Below are 24860 nucleotides of genomic sequence, written 5' to 3'. Positions count from 1 at the left end.
TTGTAATTTACTTCCACCCAGATCTATGTTGTTATAGTTTGCTCTGTCCTAATCAAAGAAGTAGAAAAAAGGATCTATGCAGATTGAAAAGAATGGCTGGAAAGCATGTGGGCATATGAAAACTTTTAACATATTTTTGTGAATTGGAATATTTTATACTGATAACAGATCACAAGTTGCATATTACCCTCATCAGTTTGAAAGACCTGAATTAAACCTTACTGAGATGCCATTGTCTATTGATAAGGTTAATGAGATTCAACCCAATTGCAAGATACATTCATGGAAAAAATCAGGCAGATATTCTCTCAAGGAGACCTGTGAGCTACTTACAGATGACATATAAAAGTGTTTTGTGGATGCATACAAACTAGTGTCAGAAAAGAGACTACTCTGGTGACAGGTAACCTTGACAGATACGGACCTTCAAGAAGTTTTAAGTTTGGCCTTTAAGGTGGTCCAAGTACCTAAAGGACACTAAATCCTGGTCTACGCTAAGAAGTTATTTTGAAAGAATAAGTGGAGTGTCCACACTACCAAGACTGTTGTTTAGAAATAAAGGACTCATTTCAAAATCTGTACTCCTGCTTTCCTTGGAGAACAAGCTTATTTTGAAATAGCTATTTTGGGAGTTATTTTGAATTGTGTTACTTTGAAATAATTTTCTAGTGGAGACATGCCCTAAGGGAGCAACAAGAGAGTACCTTGCAATACATAGATAATCTAGCAAATCAAAGGGACGCTTAAGTAAAGGAAACTTTTTGTAAGATTTAGCTATATTCCATCTCATGCATTCCCTTTATCTATGGCTCTTGTAATGCTGTCAAAAAAAAACAAAAACAAAAAAAAACAAACGATCAAGCTTGTCTAGTATGTTTTCCACATATAGACCAATACTGTTTTATGCTCATGGTCTCATTATAATTTGGGTCCCTACAGATTTATTTTCTTCATATTCGTTCAACTGTTTTACAAGGGACTGAATTTAGACTGAGTAGTAATTGCTATGATTTCTCCCTTATTTCTTTTGAAGACTAATACCAGAGTTCTCTAAGTTCATTAATATATCTGGAAGTTTAGAAAGCCGGTCATGATTTTTAAAATAGCTAAGACCTCACAAACGTTTTTAAAATGGGCCTTTAAAAAATGAAAAGGAGAATGGCCAGACAGGAAGTAGTAAAGAATTTGCCAGTGTTACCCTTACTTGCATTCAATTAGTACATAATATCTCCAGAAAAATTAAATAGCTTCTGCAGATCATTGTTAAATACCTAGTTGTAAAACATTTGTTTCACACACAATCTTAAATGACAAACTTATTCCATTGAATAAAAACCATTGTAGATTAGAAACTCACTAGAAGTCAGGAAATCGGGGCAATGTCTTCACTGTAGAGCCCAGGATGTCACAACTATGCCGATATAGCTATGCTGCCATAGACTCCTAGCAAGCATGCAGTACACACTAAAGGCACGTCTACACAGCAGGGCTAAAGCCAAAATAAACTACGCCGCTTGAGTTACGTCAATTGCATAGTCTAAGTCGAAATAGCTTATTTCTGCTTTTGGCACTGTCTACAAAGCAGGAAGTTGGAGAGAAAGCAGGAGTTGGAGTAAGACATATCAAAATAACTGCTTGCAGCATAGATGTGGACTGTTATTTCAAAATAACGTCCGTTATTAGCTATACTGCCAGAAGCCCTCTTCTGTGCTTTTTCATACCCTTACTGATATAGCTATGCTGAGCAAAAAAAGCGTCTGACACATCTATGCTGACAGAAAATGTCTTCTGCCAATGTAACTAATGTCATTCTCGGATGTGGTTTTCCAATGCCAGCAGAAACTTACCTCCTTCTGTGAATGTAGGCTGCATCTATGCTAAAAAGCTATGCCAGCATACCTATGCCACCATTGACTCCCTGGAGTAGACTCAGCCTTGGTGTACTGATGTGCTTCAATGTACTAATGCGTTTCAATGTACTGAGCTGAGGGAAGTGTCAAAAGGGATTCTGCAGGGACTGGTTTTATTTAACAATGATAAAGAAGAGGAACTACACAGCACACTGGAAGTCTGAAGATGATAATCAATTGGGAGAAAATGTAAATAATAATGGGGATGGAGAAATAAAGCCAGAGGAGAAGTACTGGCCAAAAACTACAATGGGATAAAAGTTGGAAAAAATAAGCTAAGTGAAAATAATTTGAAAACGTTCAGTGAAAAGCACCTAAAAGAGAAGTAGGGATGATAGCACCTGGCCTCTATGTGATTGCAGATGGACCAGAGAACTGCGTATCATCAGCATTTTCATCTAGGATAGTGGCATTCTGGTCTGGATTGAAACTTATGTAAAGGAGGTAGCATTCTCACCAGTGTGGGAAGATTAATTGAGAATTTGGGGTTGGTTTTTTTTTTGAAGCTATTACATTACATATTGAAATGAGGTTTGATTTCAGCGCTCTCATTTTATTTAAAAAAAAAACCACACCCTATTCTATGGAGCTTGGGGTTCTTCGTATGTCTGAAAATCATGCCCCACATTCTTCAACTTAGACTCACATTAAAATGGGAGTTATTATATGAGAAACATTTATTGGTTCAGAAATAGTCCTTCCTAAAAGGAGATGCATGTTTTTGTGCATTTGGGGCAGAGTTGAACTTAAAGGAAGCATAAAAATAGCAATCTGCTTTGAAAAGAGAGCACTGAATCTGTGAAGCAAACTAACAAAGTGAGGAAATTCAAAGTAGACATCTGAACTCTTTGGTTTTGAGAACAGAATGATCTAACATCATGAGTCAAGGACAGAAGGTAACCTCCATTTTTAATTTCCTTGTGAGTTTTAATCATTTTAATTTTGTTTAAAATGGAACATTTCTATTCATACCTGTGTGTGTAATAAAAAAAGCAATAAAAAGTGAAGCAATAAAAAAGTGAATTCAGAAGTTAAAATAGTACAGGATCAGGAATATCCAAACACAGTGAGGCAAAAACATATTGCTTTTAAATATAAGGCTATGTCTAGACTGCAAGCTTCCTTTGGATGCTGGAGGGTGGTCTCCTCACACCATACCTCCAGGAGGGCCAGGATATCGGTTCCTGACCACAACGGCCTGCGGCTTTAAGAGCTGCTGGAAGACAGGAACTATAGAATTGTGATGAGTTCGGAGGAGTGGCCTACAGGGCACCTGTGTTATTTCCTGGAGGCCTCTTTTTTCGAAAGAACTCCCTCTTCTGTGTCCACACACGTCTTTTTCTGAAAAAGTTTTTTTGGAAAAAGCGATCTCCATCATAGAAAGAGGTTTACCACTGTCGGGGAAAACCCATTTTTACGGACTAACGGGCTTTATTCTGGAAAAACAATACTTGCATCCACACTGCAATTGAGTTCTTTCAACAAAAAGTTGAAAGCTCAATTGCAGTGTGGATGCAAGTATTGTTTTTTCCGGAATAATGCCCATTATTCCGTAAAAATGCTGCAGTGTAGACATACCCTAACAGTCTAACCTTAATGCAGCCAAAATCCTTGCACACATGGTTTGCTTCCCTCTAGGGCTGGCTACAAGTGGTATCCAGCCCAAAACATTTTCTGTCAGCTCCCATTTTCCTAGCTTTTCTCTAACTCTGTCCACCCCCATAACACTATATATTGTTTACTCTAAAATGGTATTATCCAGATAGAAAACTCTCTCCTTTTTTTTCTTTTAATTTCCCAATTATATTTTGGCACTGCAAAAAAAGGTTGGCGCCTGGGAGAGGTTGGCTTTTGGACAACACATATGCCCAGATGATGAGTAAACAACTCCTGCAACAGAAGAGGCAAGTAAGATGATGGCTATAACTGGCTATTTTCCACAGAATAGCTGAGCCCAGATTTCACTGGCATATACACACTTTACTGCACCTGACAGACTGGTTTAAGATGCAGAGAGATGTACTTCAAGGAAACAAATCTGCAGAAAAGAGGAGCCCATGTAATCTAATTGTTTACTGCCTGACAGACACTGGGCTACCAGGAAGTGGGGAGGAGAGGCAGACTACTAAATCAGACTGCATCACAGGAAAAGGGGACTGCATGGGAGGCTGCTGACAAAGGACAGCAGACCCTAGAATTTGCTCTTAGTAAGATCCAAGTTAGTTTATTATTCTGAAAGTGAGAGACTCAGCTGGTGTAACTTACGGCCAAGTATAAATCTAGCGATGGTGAGAGAGCCATTTACATTGTATTAAATTATTTTTCTATCTACAGTAAACTTCCGATAATCTGGCATCTTTAGGACCCAGGGAGTGCCGGATTATCAGCTATGCCGGAGTACCAGAAGGGGGGCTATGAGGAGTTTGCGGGGGGGGGGGGTTGGCAGGGAACTGCACAGCCTGGGAGAGGGCAGCGCTGCGGGACCAACCCGGCGGCAGCCCAGCTTCCCCGCCCCCAGCTTCCCCAAATCAGCTGCTGCTGACCGGCAGTGGACTTCAGGAAGCCTGGGGCAGAGCAGCTGGGGTGTTGCCAGGTTGGTCCCACAGTGCCGCTCAGGTGAGGGGCGGCACTACGGGACCAACCCGGCAGCACCCCAGATGCTCTGCCCCTGGTTTCCCCAAGTCAGCCGCTGATCAGTTTCAACAGCAGCGGACTTGGGGAAGCTGGGGGCAGAGCAGCTCCAATTGTTGGGCTGGCCAGAGCACTTCAAGGTTCCAGTTGGTGCCGGTGTCGGACTATCAGGAGTGCCGGACCACTGGATGCTGGACAATTGGAGTTTTACTATACTTTGTTATAACTCTTCATAAGGCGAATTTCCTTTGAGTGCAATTTTTCATGCAGTTCCATCTTTGAAGAGGCAACAGTATAGGGAAGGAACTACCAGGAAGGAGTTCTTAAACCACTTTTCCCTTGGCCAACTGGCACAGAAAGACAAATTTAACCATGCTGAAATGTTACATGCTTTTGGAACACATCAAGAGGCAGACCTGGAGGAGGGATGCACAGATGACAAATGCTGACTCAGGCAAATACGTAGAGGATTTAATATATTTATATTTATATTAGTTGTACTCCATGAGAGCCATTCCATAGCTTTGAAATACAAATAAATATCTTAAAGAGCTATTTTGTCCCCCAATAGAACAAAATAGCATTTGTGGAGACACTGCAGTTCACCAATCTATATATTTACTTTAAGCAGGTGTGAGTGTTAATAAAGAGCATTCACATTCTTTATGAATCAGAGCTTGCTCACTGGCCCTCTTTCCAAAGTTCACAGTCTGTACTGGGGCAAGTCTTTTCAAAGACTTGCCCAAACTGACCTGCTGCCTGCTCTTGCTATCTGAAAGTCAGTGGGAGCTAAGCAGGAGTAAAAACTGGGCATGTGTAAGTTATAGGCTCAAGTATACCTGCGCAGAAGCAAACTGTGCTAAAGGTGGGGAGATGGTACATTGCCCCTGTCTTAATACCTGGAGGCATTAGACTTTTTTGTAAGCCAGGTTCACATTACTGCTCTCAGAATCTGGGGAGCCTAAAAGGCAAGTGGTTTTTGGAAAATGAAGTTATGGATAATGATTAAATCTGTAGTAATTTGTCTAGGTTTCCCTCCATGTAATGAAATTCCAACTGAGGAGGCTTCTAAGGAGCCTTTGACAGCTTGGCTCCCGGAGGTACTTAGCTTGGGATAGTAGGCAGACAGCAGTGAAAGATGCAAGGAACCTTTCACCTTGTCTCTGGCAGATCCTAACTAAGATCTGTGGGTTGGGTGTGAAGCCTGGTGTGTTCTACATATGGAGAAGCAAACACCACTTCTGTAAATGGCAGAAGAATGCCAAAGAATTCTAAGTCTGCAGGTTGAACCTTGTGGCATTTCTATTCCTTTCTGTGGAAAGAAACTGCATAAGTGAGAGTCGAGCTATAGGGTTTGTTTTATGGTATAAAATGTATATTTCTGAAATAACTGAATAATTCTGAAAGATGTACAAAATTAAATAAAAGCCCCCCAAAAGACATTTAGTTTTGAGCATAATGCAGCACTTTGTTCAAGGCAAACTATAGTTCTTTTGTTTCTAGAACTGGTTTTTTAAACCCCTAATAGGATAGTTTCCATGGCAACTCAAAATGAACAGATTGTGCATTGGCTTCAATAGATTTCTTTTAAGCATGTTTCATTTGCCTAAAGTTAGGACAGATTTTAGAACTTCTGCTGTATTTTGAATGCTCATTCTTCCTTATTGAGATTCACGTCCTCCCGTTTTCAATCTCTCTTCTTACAAAGGCAGAATCTGGATCTATAATCTGAATTGATGCCACTGCATATCAATGAAGGAGACAAGTCCATAACAAAAATATTGCAGTTGATAAGCCTGGAGAACTGTGACCTTCCAGATGCTCATGATCATATTGTAAATTCAGACTCCTTATGATTAATGCTGTATAGCATATGTGAATGCAACTGTCACTTTACTAAGTACTTTGTCCTGGAGTACAATTAAAGCAATTATAGTGTATTCTCCTATAGTCTGACTCTGACCCAGCCTCTTAAATAATTTAATCCATTATGTATTTTTGAAGGACTGATATAGAAGTCCCAGTGTAAACTAAAAGTTCTTCTTTATCTGATAAAGATGAGAACCATGTTATTTTATCATGTTGTAATGTCAATTCTTGAACTATCACCAATGTAATGTTGAATTGTTCCCAAGGATATTGCCTTCCAGAAGTGAGGACTGAGAGAAAAAATGTGACAAATGAGATAAGATGGGTAGAAGCAGAAAGAAGATCTTTGATATCCATAGAGCTTAAATTAAAAGGGATTCTGAAGTCACTGCTGTAGATCCATCTTTGGAAAATTGCTCTGCTACAGTACTGATCCTGGATTTTTTTCCAGAGTGTTTTGATTTTCTCTTGGACATTATCAGTTCAGGTTTCACTTATGATAAAGGATCAGGGTGGATATATTGCTCTACTCCTGTTAGAAACAGTGTCTGTTTTTCATTGGATGAGTGGATACCTTGCTGTTTAAATTTTTGTATCCTAAAGCCATAATTTTTCATGTTTGGACTAGAGGTGATACTGTAGCCATACATCTTGAAGGGTTATTGCCATACTTAGTTATCAAGAATTTGCTTTTCAGGTTAGTAGAATGCAGTTCTCTTTTGAGAGGATTTTTTTTCTATTTCCTCTTTTGCTGTTGCTTTTTTGAGTAATCCTGGGACATTTTCTAATTATAAAATATTGTTTTTCTTTTGCAGTTAAGACTGGGCAATGCAATTTTCTTAATACAGAAGATTAGAACTCCTGAACAGAAAACCTTTGATATACTAGAAGACTTACCTGAAATCGCCCAGGTCCATCAGAGCAGGGGGCTAGCGATGTGGGGGTCTGTGTGCAAGAGGGTGTGTGTGCAAGAAGAGATCAGGGCTTTGTGGATATGGGAGGGGCAGTACAAGAGGCTGCAGGTGTGGGTGGGTGGGTGAGAGCGAGGAGGGTTGGGGGGGGATGAGGAAGGGCTCAGGGCAAGGAGTCCATCTTGTCGGGCCATCTGTTTCCCCCCCCCCTCCCAGCCTTCCCTGGCTGTCAGGGGCCTTTTTTTCCTTTCTCCCCCCTCTGGTACTGCAGGCAAGGGCCAGGCAGGGAAGAGGGTTTGGGGCAGGGGCACTTATTTACGCAGTCTGGTGTCAGGCAAGATGGCAGAGCTCCGAACTGACTGGCCACTCTCTTGGTGGCGTGGTTCAGTATCGTGTTTCTCCTTTCTGTGCCCCTCCCTTTTGCATCCTTCCTCTCTCTGACCCCTCCCTTTCAACTTTATGAAAAACAGTCCCATTTCTGGCACATTTCCTTGGCATTACTGACTTAGCTTTACATTTGGGTGAGAGGAAAGCTGTATTCCAAATCTGGTGGCCCTAGCTCTTACCGTTTTCAGAAGGAGTTTTTGAACAAATAGATTCACAGACTTACACACATTTCTAAATTATACAGATTTCTGGCACTTTTTCTTTTCTCTCTGACATACATTGCTGTCTCCATTTTGTAAGTGCTATTTACACTCGTATTCAAACTATCTAATTGCAGGTTCAAATCAGGAAGTTTGCCGGGGGGGACTGCATTTGAGCTGGCAATTTTATATTGTGGCACAAAATGCGTGTGCAGATTGTGCCCAGAGTCAAGCACTCAGCATTTTCACAGTTTAACCCAAAGTATTTTTGTCCAGTTGGCTTTTATCACCTAGACTAAGATACTTTCTCCTAGATTACCTGAAGTCTAGGGGGTTGTTTTAAATTTAATTCTTGGTTTAAGATGCATTCAGATTGTAAGGTTCCACCTATTCTCAAGACATAATTCCGCTTTATCTAATGAAGGTATGTATGTTCTTATCCTACAGGCTGGCTGATGCAGTCCATAAACTTTGCCTTTCACAAGAAAATAATCTGCTGCTTCCTTTTGAAGCTCTTTTTTATGATATACTGGCTCCAATCATCTATATTCATCCAATTCATCAGAAAGCCTTTGACAAGGTCCCTCACCAAAGGCTCTTGTGTAAATTACATTGCCATGGGATAAGAGGGAAGGTCCTTTCTTGGATTGAGAACTGGTTAAAAGACAGGAAACAAAGGGTAGGAATAAATGGTAAATTTTCAGAATGGAGAGGGGTAACTAGTAGTGTCCCCCAAGGGTCAGTCCTGGGACCAATCCTTTTCAACTTATTCATAAATGATCTGGAGAAAGGGGTAAGCAGTGAGGTGGTAAAGTTTGCAGATGATACCAAACTGTTTAGGATAGTCAAGACAGAAGCAGACTGTGAGGGACTCCAAAAAGATCTCACCAAACTGAGTGATTAGGAAACAAAATGGCAAATGAAATTTAATGTGGATAAGTGTAAAGTAATGCACATCGGGAAAAATAACCCCAACTATACGTACAGTATGATGGGGGCTAATTTGGCTATGACAAATCAGGAAAGAGATCTTGGAGTTATCGTGGCTTGTTCTCTGAAAACTTCCACACAGTGTGCAGTGGCGGTCAAAAAGGCAAATAGGACGCTAGGAATTATTAAGAAAGGGATAGAAAATAAGACACAGAATATTTTACTGCCCCTGTATAAAACTATGGTACGCCCGCATCTTGAATACTGTGTACAGATGTGGTCTCCTCACCTCAAAAAAGATATTTTGGCCTTGGAAAGGGTTCAGAAAAGGGCAACTAAAATGATTAGGGGTTTGGAACGGGTCCCATATGAAGAGAGGTTAAAGCGACTGGGACTTTTCAGTTTAGAAAAGAGGAGACTGAGGGGGATATGATAGAGGTATATAAAATCATGAGTGGTGTGGAGAGGGCGAATAAAGAAAAGTTATTTATTAGCTCCCATAATAGAAGAACTAGAGGACACCAAATGAAATGAATGGGTAGCAGGTTTAGAACTAATAAAAGAAAGTTCTTCTTCACACAGCGTGTAGTCAACCTGTGGAACTCCTTGCCAGAGGAGGCTGTGAAGGCTAGGACTATAATAGAGTTTAAAGAGAAGCTAGATAATTTCATGGAGGTTAGGTCCATAAAAGGCTATTAGCCAGGGGATAGAAATGGTGTCCCTGGCCTCTGTTTGTCACAGGCTGGAGAAGGATGGCAGGAGACAAATCGCTTGATCATTGTGTTTGGTCCACCCTCTCTGGGGCACCTGGTGCTGGCCACTGTCGGCAGACAGGCTACTGGGCTAGATGGACCTTTGGTCTGACCCAGTATGTCCGTTCTTATATTCTTGTTTGGCCTGAATGCACTGAATTAAATGGCTTCAAATTAAGTATTCAGTTTTGGAAGATAAAACATGTCTCGGTAATAGCATCAAACGGTACAATAGCAACTAGTTATTTTGCATGGCCAAGAAACTCAATAGTCAGCATAACGGGATACAACGGGCAGTAAGACAACATAGTTATGCCAGCAATCACAGTGGAATGCAATTCTGTAATCAAAGACTGCATTTGCAGATGGAAGCACTTACATTATCCACAATTGTAAATGTAATTTATTTATTAAATAAATAGAAATAACAATATTTATAAAATGAATATTCGAAATTAGGAGACTATTATACAATATATATATTTCCATTGCCTAGGCAATCCTGTCACCTCCCACGATGAACCACCAAAGATGAGGTCCTGGTATGAGTAGAAATAGCTTTTCTCCAGATGTCTATTTTTCAGTTATGTCAGTGGCACCATCATTTCCTTTAAAGGAGAAGCCCTGATTGCTTGGCTGACTAAACAGCAACTCCTCCTCTCTTTAATTTATAGGGAACATGCAGGAGGTTGGGATATCCAGCCCTGATTCTTCCATTTGCTGGAAATGCTTCCCGTCTGCCCACCCATATGGTGTGTTTTTTTTAAAGAGAGTGTTCAATATCATATCTGGCATAACCTTGGTGAGGTACATGTAGTGTCACTAGATTGGATTGCCTTAAATAGGACTTTTATCAGAGTAACATATCCAAATTCAATTAACCAACACACTGGATGTGATATTAAAAGAAGTTAATGAAGAAAGAGAGGCTAACATGGAAGTTAAAGTTGGTGCTTAGTTGAGGAGCAATGGATAGACTGGAGCTTTGTTTGATCCAAGGTTTTTGAAATAGAAATTGTGGAGAACATGTAGTTGAAGAAAGACCTATCTTTGAGAAACCTAAAAAGCACAAATCTCATTTTGGAATTAAGTTGCGAATTAGATGGAAAAGAAAGATGAGGGTGAATCTGAAGCTTTTGTGCATTTTAAGTTGAAGACAAGTTTCATACAGCTTTAAAAGGTTGTAGAGATTGTTTCTCTCCACTGAAGGCAAAATTATTAGCTTGGGAATATCTTTGTTGAGTATAAAGACTTCGAAGGTGAACTTGATGTTTTAAATGCAGCAATAAAATGTTACTAACTAGGAAGAACTATGAAGAAATCACTTCTTCCACATAGATGTATTGCAACATTTTTGAAGAGTGAGTCCTGAATAAATTTGAAAATTTTAGAAGCAATATTTCGGATGTGGAGGATCTGAAGTTCTCCTGTAGCTTAATAATAAATGTTTTTATTTCCAGTTCATCATGTACAACTTCACAAGAGCATTATACCTCTCTGGCAGACCCACTGTTAGTCATAATACAGGTCAACAAGAGGTATTCTATATTTAAACATTTGATTGAACAGAATACATCGACTCCAAGATGTGCCTTGATAGGCAGCAGTCTAGAAAGACTTTTGGCAGCGGAAAAGAATTCAGCTGCTGCAGTTCAGACATGATTGGGCATAAGATGCTGTGCGTTGACTTCCGTAACTGCATTTACCTTCTGATAGGCTTAGAAATCATAACCCAGAAAAAGAGGAATAGTCAGATATCAATAGTCCTAAAAAAGTCTGCATGAGATTCTTAGGAACAGCGACTTGGTAGACTTATACATGTAAAGCAATACAGTGGAATTTATAGGGAACATGCAGGAGGTTGGGATATCCAGCCCTGATTCTTCCATTTGCTGGAAATGCTTCCCGTCTGCCCACCCATCCATAAGAAATTATGAATTGAATGCACTGTGTGGGTTTTTCGGAACTGTTCTCGAAACAGTATTTCTAAAATGCGTCTGTCTACACCATCTCTGACACTGTTTTTTAGACTCATTAGTTTCAGATATACAGTAATTCCTCATTTAACACGTGCTCGCTTAACACGTTTTCGTGATAGCACAATTTTTTTTTAGGGGATATTTTTCAAACAAATGACCCCATCCCCACAATAACACAATTTCCCCTATGGCTGGCTGGTTGTCGGGAGCTGCGCGAGGCTTCCCCTGCCTCCCTGCAAAGCAGCAGAGGTTTGCCGCTCGCTGCACAGTTCCCCGGTGACCCGCTCTGGCCAGAAACCCAACCGACAGCTGCAAGCCCCCTCCCCTGTCCTTCCCTTCCCTTCTTCAGAGCCAAACATCTCCCCTCCCTGCAATAACCCAGTCCCTTTTCTCCCCCAACCTTATGTCCCGGTTCCATTTGCTAACAACTTCAGGCTGGAGCTGCAAGTGCACGTGCGCTTGAAACGCAACCCCCACCTTTTCCATTATTTTCAATGGGAAAATTGACCCCGCATAACACGTTTTCACTTAGCACGATTTTCTGAAATGTATCCACCGTGTTAAATGAGGAATTACTGTAATCAGGAATGGAAACGTAATCCTTATCTGGAAATTTGCTTCTGTGAATTTCTTCAGTTTAGGTGGCTTCCCTTGCGTAACCTTACAATGGTTAGGGCCTTCGGAATAACAGCCATTATTCGGAAATAACTATGCGAGCGTCTACACAACAATTCTGTTGTTTTGAAATAATTTTGAAATAACAGAAAGCTTATTCCAACTTCTGTAAATTTCATTCTACGAAGAATAACGCCTATTCCAAAATAGCTTGTTAGAAACAAGGTGTGTGTAGACGTTCCACTTCTATTTCAAAATATCCCCTCACAGGGCCATTCTAAGTTATTCCTTCTGGGGCTCTAAATTAAGAGAGCATGTCTACATTAGGGAAGCCTGCCTTGGACTAATTTTGAAGCTTCCCTGCAGTGTAGATGTGGAATAATTATTCCAAAATAGTTTATTTCAAAATAGCACATTTTGGAATAATTATTCTGGAATAGTTTATTCTGAAATAACTGTGCGGTGTAGGGGTAGCCTAATTTACATTATAAATTATATCAAACACAGGGAATCAGTTTAAACTATTAGAAAGAGAGCCAGATCTTGACTGGCAATTAATGCTGCTTTGCACAGTGAAGCACTGTCCTGAAGTCAGCACAGCTGTATACTGGAGGTTCTCCTCTGTGTGTGGGAATCCTTGGGTAGCATAATCCTAGAGGTTCCTATACCATCTCCATCCTCTTGGCTGCCAGTACAAGGTGTGGGTGGGTGGGGTAATTATTGGTTGCCAGAATGGTCTCAAGCAGCCATTAGCAAGTGACATAAAATAATGCAGTCCACAGGCTGTCCTAATTTACCCCTGGACCATTTAGACCCAAAGCACTCCCAAAATGTAGTAGGTACAACAGAACTATTTGTGCCTCTATTTCAGCTGTGCCAACTGCTGCTCAGCCCATGCTGATGCTCTGCCCCAATGAAAGTAGCACCTACCATACAGAAGTAAAACACAGATGCATTTATCTCTTGTTGCTCAATGGCTACCAAGATGTTACGCTAAATCTCAACTATTATTTTAGTAGCTTAGTGCTATAAGGTTGCTTGGAAACCAACCCACTTAGCCCTCACATTCCGCCTGATAGCTGTTTTATGCACTAACATCCTCACATGACACACTTGTATCTAAACATGCATCCTACCTCATTTGAGAGTCTTGCTGTAACAGGTTTTAGGCTTGAGAAAATTACTAAATAACCTGTCGTGTGGTAAGTCACTATCCTAGTCAAAATGTGTTTCATCACTGAATGCAAGCACTTCCACACAGCCTAGTAATCTAATTTTACTTTATCTTTTATTGAAGATACTTTCTAATTTAGTCTTTCAGATGTGCAAATGTGTGAATAACTGGATGGTTTTGTGATTGTAACCCTGGTCCTAATCTTTCTCCCTTGCTTTCATATATTTCCTTCACTTGCGTAACGCTTAAACTTATTAGTGCATCTGAGTACAATTTGGCTTCTTCTGTCCATTTCTGTTAAATGCCTATCACACTTTTAGAGACCCAAAATCATGAATAAGCTGCAATAGAAATCTGTCTTGTGGGGTTTTTTTTTTTACTTGATCGGTTTTCCTGAATCAATGACCATATTAATAATTTCCATTGCCCGATGAAGGCAGCCATTATCAACAAGCTGCTTTAAAACTGCACCAGATGTTTCTGGTACTTAGGGCTAGGAAATATTCAAATCTGATCCCCCTGCGCCCCTCTCCTCCTTTCCCTTGTTGACAATAATCTTGCTTCATTGCCAACCTTGTGCTGCTCTGGGCAAGAATGGGAGACAACCCCAAGCAGTGGGAGGAAAACTTTCAATTGCTGAATTGTCTAAAGTGCCATATCAGTCTTCTCATCAAAACATACTGCTAACCAACAAGTAAGTTTAATCCTCCATCTGCAAAGTCCACTGTACACACAATGACCCAATACTATGACATTAGCAGTTAGTATAAATCTCATACTTTTTCCTGTTAATCTTGTTTTGTAATCATGAGCTACACTTTTAAGGATCAATGAAAATAATTTGGTTTTATGTAAATGCAGTGTGGAATAAGATGTTCTCCAAAGACCTTGCCAAGGGAACATGCATTCCTATGATTAAAAAATATGTGATTATTCTTTTATGGATTTGTATAGTGCTGCAGCAATACACTCACTACGTTACAAAGCAAACAGACCCTCTCCTTGTCCTACAGAGACAGATCTGATCAATTCAAGGCAAAAAAACAAAGGAAACTTTAATTGGTAAAGAGGCCATGTTGAGAACCACTGCTGGAAATGTGTGCTTTAAGGAAGGTTTGGAAGGGAGAAGTGAGGCTGCTCGATGGACAGGGGAAGGGAGAGTGTGTGTATCAAACGGCTGGGAAGAGAAAAGCTGTAAAGAACAGTTAAAAGGAAGCATGGGGAGTAAAACAAATAGGAATAAGAGAATAAAATATACTGGACTTGGAAAGTGTTTGCATCAGATTTGGCAAAAGAAAACTGAAGTATGAATATGTGAATGAGGAAAGGAAAATGTGACATGTAAAATACTCTAGTGCAATAAGGAGATTATCCAGTTCTATTCAGTCAGTCAGTGATGATTTACTTAACAGGACCATGTTCAAGCCTTTCCCCATTTCTGCAACAGATGTGGCCTGCTGTCACTAGTGTGGACCTGTTGTGTGACAGGCTGTGCCCCCTGTGCAGAGTCCCTTTCAGACAGGTTTTGCCATGGACACAGAGTTGACGGGTGAGGAGGAATGGGAAGGGGGGGACACCGGCCATCTGACTGCCCCCCCAGCCAGGTAAGGACCAGAACAAACCCTCTCTGCCCCAGGCCCCACCTCTGCTCTACCCCTTCCCACACTTGCTTCACCCTTGCTCTGTCTCCACTCTGCCTCCCCTGAGTGATGCAGCCTAGGGGCCTAGCGGGGTCAGGAGTCCAGCACTCCTGCACTCCCTGGCAGTGGTAGGGGAAGGAGCCAGTTTCACGCTGCTTCCCCAGCCACGTCACCCTACTTCCTTCCAGTGAGTGTGGGGTGATCCCAGACTTCCTCAGAGTGAAACACTGGGAGAGCAGAGTGAACTGGGGACGCATTGCTTTGCTTCTCTCATCACTGCCAGCGCGTACAGGGGGAAATGACCCCTGCTGCAGGCATCAGATGCCCAGGCACTCTGGCTGGCTGGCCCCTTACCCCTCAGAGAGCACATGTCCCCTCTTACCCTCCCATGCATTGGCCCTGCATGGACAGGTGCAATCTGTGAGAGGAGGGGTAATTAGGGCAAGGCATAAACAAACTATAAACAGACTGAGCATATCTAGTTCCTGCCCTTTCCTACCTCCATGGATTAAATTGTAGTGTGGCACGGTTACTTGTCTGACCACCTCTTTTTCCATGGACATAGAAAAGGCTATCTGAATTGGACTCCCCCAACAGGAATGAAATTGCAGCTAAGAGGAAGGTTGGTCTTAGAAGTTTTTTCCCTGAATCCCATAAAATGGAGAATGTTTCCTTTCAGTTCTGATTACATTCCATGCCTTTTTCTTTTTAGCCCATCTCCTCTGAAATGTTTAACCACTGCCCCTATTCTAAATAAAATACACCTAGAGAGACAGGGAAATCGACCATGACGGAATTCTGTTTGTTTATAACTGAGCCATTCGTGCCATATTTCTAAATTGTTTGGAAAAAACTTCAAATGTAAGGGGGGATGGCAGAGTATGGCTCTGAATGCCAAAGTACTCTTTATCTGGTATTGGTAAAGCAATGGCTACTTTGCTGTGACATACTTGCTTACATGGCATGACAAAAGCCCTTAACTTTAAAATTTTTTAATCCATCTTACTTAGGCAAAACACAACATATACATAAACTATAAAGCAATGAGGGGTAGGGAGGAGTGTGTGGGGGAGAGAAAAGAAACACTGTATATAAGCAATTACCTGGTCTTCAAAGTCAAATTCAGTATCCAGAATATCTCCAGAATCCATAATCGGACTCGGATCAAGTACATTTGTCCCTAAAATATGAAAGGAAATGAAACTTCAGAAATGGAATAGTAGGTTTCACTTTACATGATGGGACACAGTTATATTTTTTACCTCAATCTGGCCCTTTCATTGTCGGTATACATAATGAATGGCTCTTCTAATGAGTACACTGTCTGAATTACACTGCCTTTCGTGTATTCTGCAAAGTGTAACACGCTGCGCAATGCTCTACATAAATGTTCCTGGGATTTTAATTAACTACAAAGTTGGTGAAGAATAAACATAATTTTATACACACAGAGTTCAATTAATGGTTCTTAACAGACTTGAGAAAAACATCTATTTTGTGTATACTAATAAAACAAAAATGGTTACATTTTACATTTGCTTTGTTCTAATCACGTCAGTGATTGCAGGGGAATGGGAAAATAGGTCTTAGTACTGCCAGAGGTGCTGGAGGATAGAGCCATGGCCCCCAGAGACTGCATCCCATAAACACCTATTATGAAACCACCAATTCTGGTCTCCAGTGCTGGCAGATTATATCTGTCTCCTCTTCTTGGGCTGGAGAAGGGAAGGGTTCCTTGTTCTTTCTACTGAAGTAGTAATAACCCCATTCATATCTCAGTACAGCCCACCAGTATTTGGGCACATTGTTACATGTTTATTTGAATTTCTGATGCTATAAAATCAGTATATCTTTTTTAGTTTTTGCCATCATTTCAGTAGACTGATTAAAAACAAAATTACTCCTCTTATTTAATGCTCAGCTGTTACCACTCCACTGATTTAGAGAAAGTTAAACAAAGTCAAATAATGAGAGAGGTCCTAGATTTAGATTGTAGCTACACATTAGCTGTCAAGAAGCCAATGTATCCCTAAACACTGTTTACCACGTTGGGGGCAGTAAAGAACACTAGAGCAGCGAATAAATATAATTTTTGTTGTGACCTGCTGTAATCAGTCAGGGTTGTGGACAGGGAAGCAGGAAGGATGTTTTGGTGGGTTGTATTTGCATGTCTGCTCTTGCAACAAAATATCCTCAGGAGAACAAGCGGTATTGACAATCACTAATCTTCAATTTAAATAGTTTCTTCACTATTAAAGCTAATCCTTCCTTTACCGTGTACATGGATAGTTGTCTGCACCATGCACAGTCCTTAAATGCTTTTCTGATTTGTAGTTCCCAATCCATTTAAGCATCAGCTATTTTTGTTTGTTTTTAACATTTGCATAGTAATAATCTGTGTAGGTGGTGAGATGAACAATAAGAGAACATGAGGAGCAGAACTGGATAGCATGATGAGTAAAACCATAAAGCTTTGTAAAGCAGATGACTCCAATGCTATTTAAATTGTAATCCATATTATAAATGGCCAAATTCATCCTTGATGTAGCTCTGTTGATTTCATGGGATTTACATCAGGGATGGATTGTCCCACAATCTGTTTGTGTGGGTTTAAACAAAAATGTTCTTGTACTTTCACAATATTATTTTAATTTACAGGTAGTAGAAAGGAATTAGACTTTACCATCTGTACCACCACAGATACACCTGTGCTGCATTTTGTACTCTGGTATAGGTGTTTTGTGAGCTTCTAATGAAAGTTCCTGTTTTATAGATAGGTGCAAAAGGACAGAATTAAGGCTACTATGATAAGCTTAATTAAGTACTTGTATTTTTATGCAACTGAAGTCTCAAACTTACCATTGCATCAATGTAGATAATGTAAGCCTGAATCTTGATTGAGAAAAACCTACACTGAGCTGCCAATTATTTTAAAAGATACTTTTGGACATTATTTGATAAACTATCATTAATATTCCTTATCTATTGGGAGTGGTGATCTCCTCTCTAACCAGGATCATTAACATTAAATATTGGTTGTAGAAAACAAGTAATTTAAAAAAAATAGATTACAAATTTAAATGTGCAGATCGGGCTGAAAGTTAATGTTCACATTTAATATACTTTAAGCCCTGGCCAGCACCTTCCCATGCTGCCTTGTCCCCAGGCTGAGAGTGTAGTGATGCTCTCTGGGACGTCCATGCCCCTGCAGGAAAGTGCCTGCTATCTTAGCAACATATGGCCTGGCTCGAAGCACATCACCATCATCCGAAATGAGATCTTCAGTGTTGGCTCAGTGATTAGGGCTAGGCTTCACACGCAGTGTCTCCTGGGATGACTTCCTTGTAACCTTTTCGTCACAGCTGGTCCAGCTGTGAGCGGGGCACGTCCTTCACCTTCCACACCATTTTCCCAACTCTGTGGGATCTTCAGGAGGAAGAAAACCTGGGAGGACCAAATGAGGGAACAGATGGCCTGACTGCAGTCCCTCATTTGGAGACTCGAGGAGGACCATTGGGAGTGGGCTGTGCTTTCTCCCTTTCCTCAGTGCTTCTCCATATGCTTCTCCCTTTCCTCGGTGATGAAGAGCCAGGCCTCGTGCATGGAGTGGGCCATCAACAACCAGCTGGCATTGATGTTGGTGGAGCATCCATTGTGATCCACAAGGGACTTAGTACCACGGAGAAATACCCTTTCCTGTAGTCTGAGGCATGGTGGTTGAGCGCCATCTATGGCCCCTCTACAGTTGGGGAAGCCCATCGTGGCAAAGCCATCAATGATGCTGTCTATGTTACCCAAGTGATGACCTTTCACAGCAGCATGTGGTTGATGACCTTGGCTACTTGCAGGAGCACAGTCACAACTGTGGATTTCCCCACACCAAATCTGGTTCCTCATGTAACGGTAGCTGTCCAGTGTGGCGAGCTTCCACGGAGCAATGGCAACGTGCTTCTGCACAGGGACGATGAGTATCAGTTGGTTGTCCTGGCACCTGAGGGCAGGGGCGAGCCACTCTCAGAGCTCCAGGGAGGTGGCCTTCCATATGCAGAAGTTCTGCAACCACTCATTCCATTGCTGCAGGACGATGCAATCCCACTAGTCCGAACTGTTCTCTCTCTAGCGGAAGCGGTGTTCCCCAGTGTCCAGGAGATTGAGGGGCATTTGCAGCAGCAGGAGTGCCAGGATCTGGGTGATAAGAGCCTCCAGTCTGGCCTGGTTGTCATCCTGCTGGAGCAGCATGTGGGCAGTCTGGACGAACTGCGCCATGAGACGCAGCACAAGGCTTGTGAGCCTGGCACTGCTTTGCAGCAGCTCCAGCTCCATGTTGTGAGTCTGTAGTGTCCCCAAGGGCAACCAGAGAACACTGTTGTTTGTTTTGTGTCCTGTGAGGGGGAAGGCAGTGGAGGAGCAGTGTGTGAGATGCAGCCGTAGAGAGGGCCCCTGAAAGTACGTGTCGCAGCTTGCCTGACCAAGCAACCACAGCAAGTGTCTGCCCTCCAAAGTGCTTCTGGGGGCTCTAGGTCTGAGGCAGGCTCCAATCAGTGTGGACGTGCTATTCAGATTCTAATTTCAATGTTTCCCCCAGACTGGGGGGACACTATTTTGTTTTTCTTATTTCAGGCGTTATTTCCATTTTACTTATTTTGAAATTATTTCTTAGTGTAGACATGCCTTAAGCTAGAAAATCCCAAATAGTTATGTATTTTAACATGGTGCATAATATAAAGGCTCATGTTCAAGGAAAAACTGCCTGCCTTCTCCGCAAAAGCACCAACCCTTTTACAAGGTTGAAGGAAGGGTAGGATAAATTAAGAGATTTTCTCTCTCTCGTTTTCACTGAGAACTTAGCGAAAGGAAAACCATCTGTCACTCTCTGAATATTCTACAGAGAGCTGTGCTTTTGCTGAGTGAAATGAAATAAACCTAAAAGAGATGCCTTATGGTATGCTGTAGTAAGAGGTTATTGCAAATAAGGCAAAGTAGTGGGGGTGGGAGGGTTGGATACCATTGTTGCAGTATTGGTAAGAATGGCGAAGGGAGGCAGTAGTTTGCCAATCTAACTGTACATAAGGGGGAGCATGCCTAACTTGCTGGACCCACAGTAAAGCCTACTACTACAAGATGGTAGGGGAAGTGACTAAGTGAGCACGCTTGCTGGCCATCCACTCTAAGGGGACTGGGAGTGAGAGGGGGCCAGCTGATCAACCTGCATAATAATGGAAGTGATAAGGAAGGGGATGGGAAAGGCTCTAACACAGGAGTGGGCAATAATTTTTGATGGGGGGGCCATGCCAAGGATTTGGAAAGTGGGCGAGGACCACGCTCTTCGATGATATTAATGGAGGAGATGCAGGATCTGGGATGGAGGTTGGGTGTGGAAGGGAGCTTGGTGTAAGGGATTGGGGTATAGAAGGGAGACTGGAGTCTGGGAGGGAGTTTGGGTGAAGGAAGCGGTTCTGACCTATGGCAGGGGACTGGAGTGCAGGGGTTTGGAATGTGACCTAGGATTAGAGGGGATTGTGGTCTGGGGCAGGAGATTGGGGTGCCAGATCTGGGAGGGCGTATGGGTGTAAGAGGGGGACAGAGGGCTTGGGTATGTTGAGTGGGGGGGGCAGTGGGTTGGAGCAGGAAAGGGCTGTGGTGCTAGAAGCAGGCTGTGGCTAAGAGACTTACCTGCAGGGGTGGCCCGTGCCTATAGGCAAACTAGGCAGCCGCCTAGGGCGCCAAGTTGCATGGGGTGCCAAATTCCAAACCCTGCCCCTTCCATTTCCCATGCCTTACCTAGAGCACGGCTTCCCTGCGGCCAGGAAGGGCGTAAGTCCTGGGAGAGGCAGCGCGTGGGGGGATTTCCCCTGTGCCACGGTGGCCCTGGAGGAGGAGGAACAAGGGGGGGTTGCCCCGTAGGGGGGGGGGGTTGGCCCCGGGGGAGGAGGAACACGGCCCCCAGACCCAGAACTCCATCCCCAGCCCCTTGACCTCCAGCCCCCAGCCCCAGAACTCCACCTCCATCCTCAACCCCCTGGCTCCCAACCCCCTGGGCCCCAGCCACAGAACTCCAGCCTCAGCCCCCCTCTCACAGCACAGAACCAAAACCCTCAGTCGATATCTGCCCTTGGGGTTGGCCATGTGCTTCATTGAATAACTGAGCCAAAGAGAGGGCGTGTGGTTCCTCTTGGCTGCTTGTTATTCCAACAAGCAGCTTCCATTGGCTGGTTTCTGGCCAGAAACCGGCCAATGGGAATGTGCTGGTGGCGGGGCGACTCCTGAAACTCCTCCTGCCCCTCCAGTTTTAAAACAGAAAGAGCCCTGAAGCTGCATTTCTGCGCAGGGCTGCAGGGCAAACAGGGGAGTCTGTTTGGGGCACCTGCTGGCTTGGCGGGCAGCACCATGGGCCATATTTTGCTTAAGCCTGTTCCAACACACCAGAAGTCCTTGAAATATGAGAGAGGGAAGTTTACTTAAAACTTTATGTACCAAGTTTCTGATGCTAATCTCGTGGTACCATCATCAGTGTTAATGGGGAAACAAAGAATTTTGAATTCAGGATTAGGCAAATAAATGGATGAGGAAAGAGTTCTCAAATGTTTTATTTAACACATCAGTGCATGTTCATGGCTAGTTTATGTGTAGCAGTGGTCTGGTAATAACCTGCAATTGAAAATAAGGTTTATTTAATTTTATTATCGTTTTTTGCATCTTTCTTCCTAATATTAAAGGTGCAAAGCACTTTAGCACCTGGCGAACACTAGGAGGTACAGTCTTAGCTGCTGTGAATCATTTTGCATTCCATTGTCCCATTCCATCACAGCATTGACATGTTTGCTTAACATAAAGCATGTGACCATTTACATCAGAGCTACCAGCAGGTATCTAAGTAATCCCAGGGACTTCAATGACCTTCTCTTGTGCTTAAAGCTAACCTAATGCTTAATGTTATGCTGGAATGGGGTCAAAGAATGCAAAAACCAAGACGTGATCAGAAAAGGTGCTTTTATAAACTGAAATATCTCTTTCCGTTCTCCAGTGTGTAAGTGGGGCTGGGCACCGTGTTTTCCCAAAGGAAAAAATGGACTCGATTTTATTACAGTTGTATACATTTTTGAAAAAAAAATCAGTTTACTTCTTTACTGGTACGCCTCTACCTATATAATCAGCTCCACAAAGAGCAAGGAGTTACTGAAGGAACAACTTCAGCAATTATATTTGCTTTCTTGCTAAATTTTGCATCTTCAAGACTGAAGGCAGCATTTATGCTATCTTGTAAATTGAGAGTTCATTCTCAGTAAAGAGTTGGCTTAAATTTTCATATGTCTTTTGTCATAATGAAGCTGAATTGCACAAATATTTATGAAAAATTATCAAGATATAAATCATGGGCCTATTCATATAACAGATGTTTAGATTTTAGAACAGAAATGTACCCCTGTGCTAATGACCTCAGGAATTCCACTTGTGTATCACTTATGAGCATTGCAAAAGGCTTTGCATTGTCTTCATCTTTACTGAAAAAGTCTTTACCATCAGCTTTTTATGCATATTACTAACAAGCACTATTCCCCTCCACCCTAATTAATTATGTTCATTTATATCATGGAACTAAATGATGATCTGTCAAAATTTAGCTGCTGTTAATTTGCTATTAAAAGGTAACAGAATCACATCGATGCAAGTTAAGTGACTGGACCATTTATATTTCAATAACATAGAATTAATATATTCTCACAACTTTTCAATCCATACATTGGCTCAAATATCCTCACACACTACATATTTTTAAGAATTGTATTTGAGCTTTCTACATTTGCATTGTCATAAAAAATTTTTTAATTCTATGAAACCTAGGTTTGTCCACATAGCTGTTAGATTTAATACAATTAAATTGTCCTTTTATGAAATTCTCTGAAGAACAGTCAACTCAGTTAATAGGGCTTACATTTCAGCATTCCAAGCCAGAGAAATACTTAGAAAACCATTGTCCAAGGAAAAATAACTTAAAAACAACTAATCAGCATTAGAATAACAGTTTCATTTTTGCTCTCAGTAAGATGTTTAATACAAAATATATTGAAATTGGTGGAATTTCATGAGAGGTTGTTGCTCTTGGCAACAGTCTTAATATATCTCAGGAAGCCACGATGGAAAAGAATATCATTATCTACAAATGCACTGCATAGCTTTCTTTCTCCAAATATTTGTTGTATAGGGGGTTGCACATGGATCTTGAAGAGTAGTTCAAGGTTTGGCATATCAAATATGATGATGTGAAACCATGAACGTGTTCAGAAATATGTTTGTGTTCGTTAGTCATTATGAATCAATTTACATCTGTAATTATGCTACAAAATGCAGTGGGGCTAAACACCTTAACATTATTGAAACAAACAAAAAGCTTTTAACTGGCTTCTATTTTATTAATCCTCTCACTCTTTGTGCAAAAGAGAGGTTCCCAACTAACTGTATCCTCTTTGGTCTGGTGTCCTTTGTTTTGGAGAAAAGGCTAATTACTGAAATGACAGCTTTTCACCTGCAGGCCTGATTATCTCACTTTTGAATCCTATCCTGAAGGAGAACAAAGCCTTGTACCAGGTTCCCATTGACAGGAAAATTCATTCTAACACAGAAGGACTGGGCAGGAGGAATCCTCCAACATGTGCCGATAGAGCCCATTGGCAGCTACAGCTGTGTATTAGGATGAGTAGCAGATGCTACCTGCTGCTCCCCTTGCACAAGGGTTTTTGGCTATGTGGATTTATGCTATCTGTAGAGCCACTGGACCTAATCTGTTCTGTGGGTGACATGCCCACTGTGGTCCCCCACAGAGATTTCATATCCAAGCCATGCTAATTCCCATTATGCGAATTCTCCAAATATTTGACCCATTAAACAGTAAAATAAACAATCTACTTCCCAGACCTGGAGATGAGCTCTGAATGGCATTACTTCCGTCACCATCTCTCTGAGAGCTTTAGCAATTTGGAGGGGGTTAGGCAGGTGGTCTAGAGTTTGTTTCAGTATTTTGTCAATATGAGATGGGTACAAAAAACATATGTTACATTTGATGTTGAACAGTAACTCACCTGCCATGGTCTCTTTGGGAGAAAACAGCTTACTGTCAACTGCCATGCTTATGTCATAGAAAACTTCCTCCTCGTCCCTATCTGCATCAAACTGTTGGAAAGGGAGAAGGAAGTTAGACACTTCTGGACAGGATGAATTATTTAGATGAATGCTATTATATAAAATGCAATCCATTCCTAAACCACTGAAGTCAATTGGAAGCTTTCAATTTCCTTCCATAGGCTTTGACTCAAACCCTTCATTATGATTCTTTCTTTTGCCAAGTTGACCATCATTGTTCATAGGTTGCAATTAAAAAGAAGTTGAGTCATTTTAAAAGACTGACATTTCCAAGGTAGAACCTCAGGAAACAGTATGGCTGTGTCTACACTGGCACCCTTTTCTGTAAAAGGGATGCTAATGAGACACTTCGGAATTGCAAATTCCACGGGGGATTTAAACATCCCCCACGGCATTTGCATGAACATGGCTGCCGCTTTTTTCCGGCTCGGGGTTTTGCCGGAGAAAAGCGCTAGTCTAGACGGGATCTTGCGGAAAATAAGCCCTTTTCCGGAAGATCCCTTATTCCTACTTGAAAGGACTGGGCAGGGGGACTTGAAAGAGCCACTGGACCTTTGTCCAAAGTTTAACTCCTGTTTTCCTACACCCTAATCTCTCCCCTATACTATGACTTGTGTCCTGATCCATCATTTTAAACTATTTTTCCTCGTATCTGATATTTATCACTGACACACTCAACTCAATCATTTTTAAATGTATTGTTCCTACTTAATAAACTAGTAAT

The 24860-nt window shown here is 41.7% G+C and overlaps 1 protein-coding gene across 1 annotated transcript in view; it reads right to left on the bottom strand.

Annotated features, from left to right (window-relative positions):
* AK5 (adenylate kinase 5) overlaps positions 1–24860 on the bottom strand; it is a 167084-nt gene that overhangs the window by 64347 nt on the left and 77877 nt on the right. The window contains exons 7-8 of the mRNA XM_006129565.5: positions 24076–24166; positions 16102–16178 (exon numbers count right to left, since the gene is read on the bottom strand). Coding sequence (XP_006129627.3) covers positions 16102–16178; positions 24076–24166 — 168 coding nt within the window. The remainder of the gene's footprint in view (positions 1–16101; positions 16179–24075; positions 24167–24860) is intronic.

This window comes from Pelodiscus sinensis, chromosome 9 (genome assembly GCF_052426305.1).
Source record: "Pelodiscus sinensis isolate ZL-2025 chromosome 9, ASM5242630v1, whole genome shotgun sequence".
Classification (NCBI taxonomy): domain Eukaryota; kingdom Metazoa; phylum Chordata; order Testudines; family Trionychidae; genus Pelodiscus; species Pelodiscus sinensis.
This window is presented reverse-complemented; position numbering and strand designations above follow the sequence as displayed.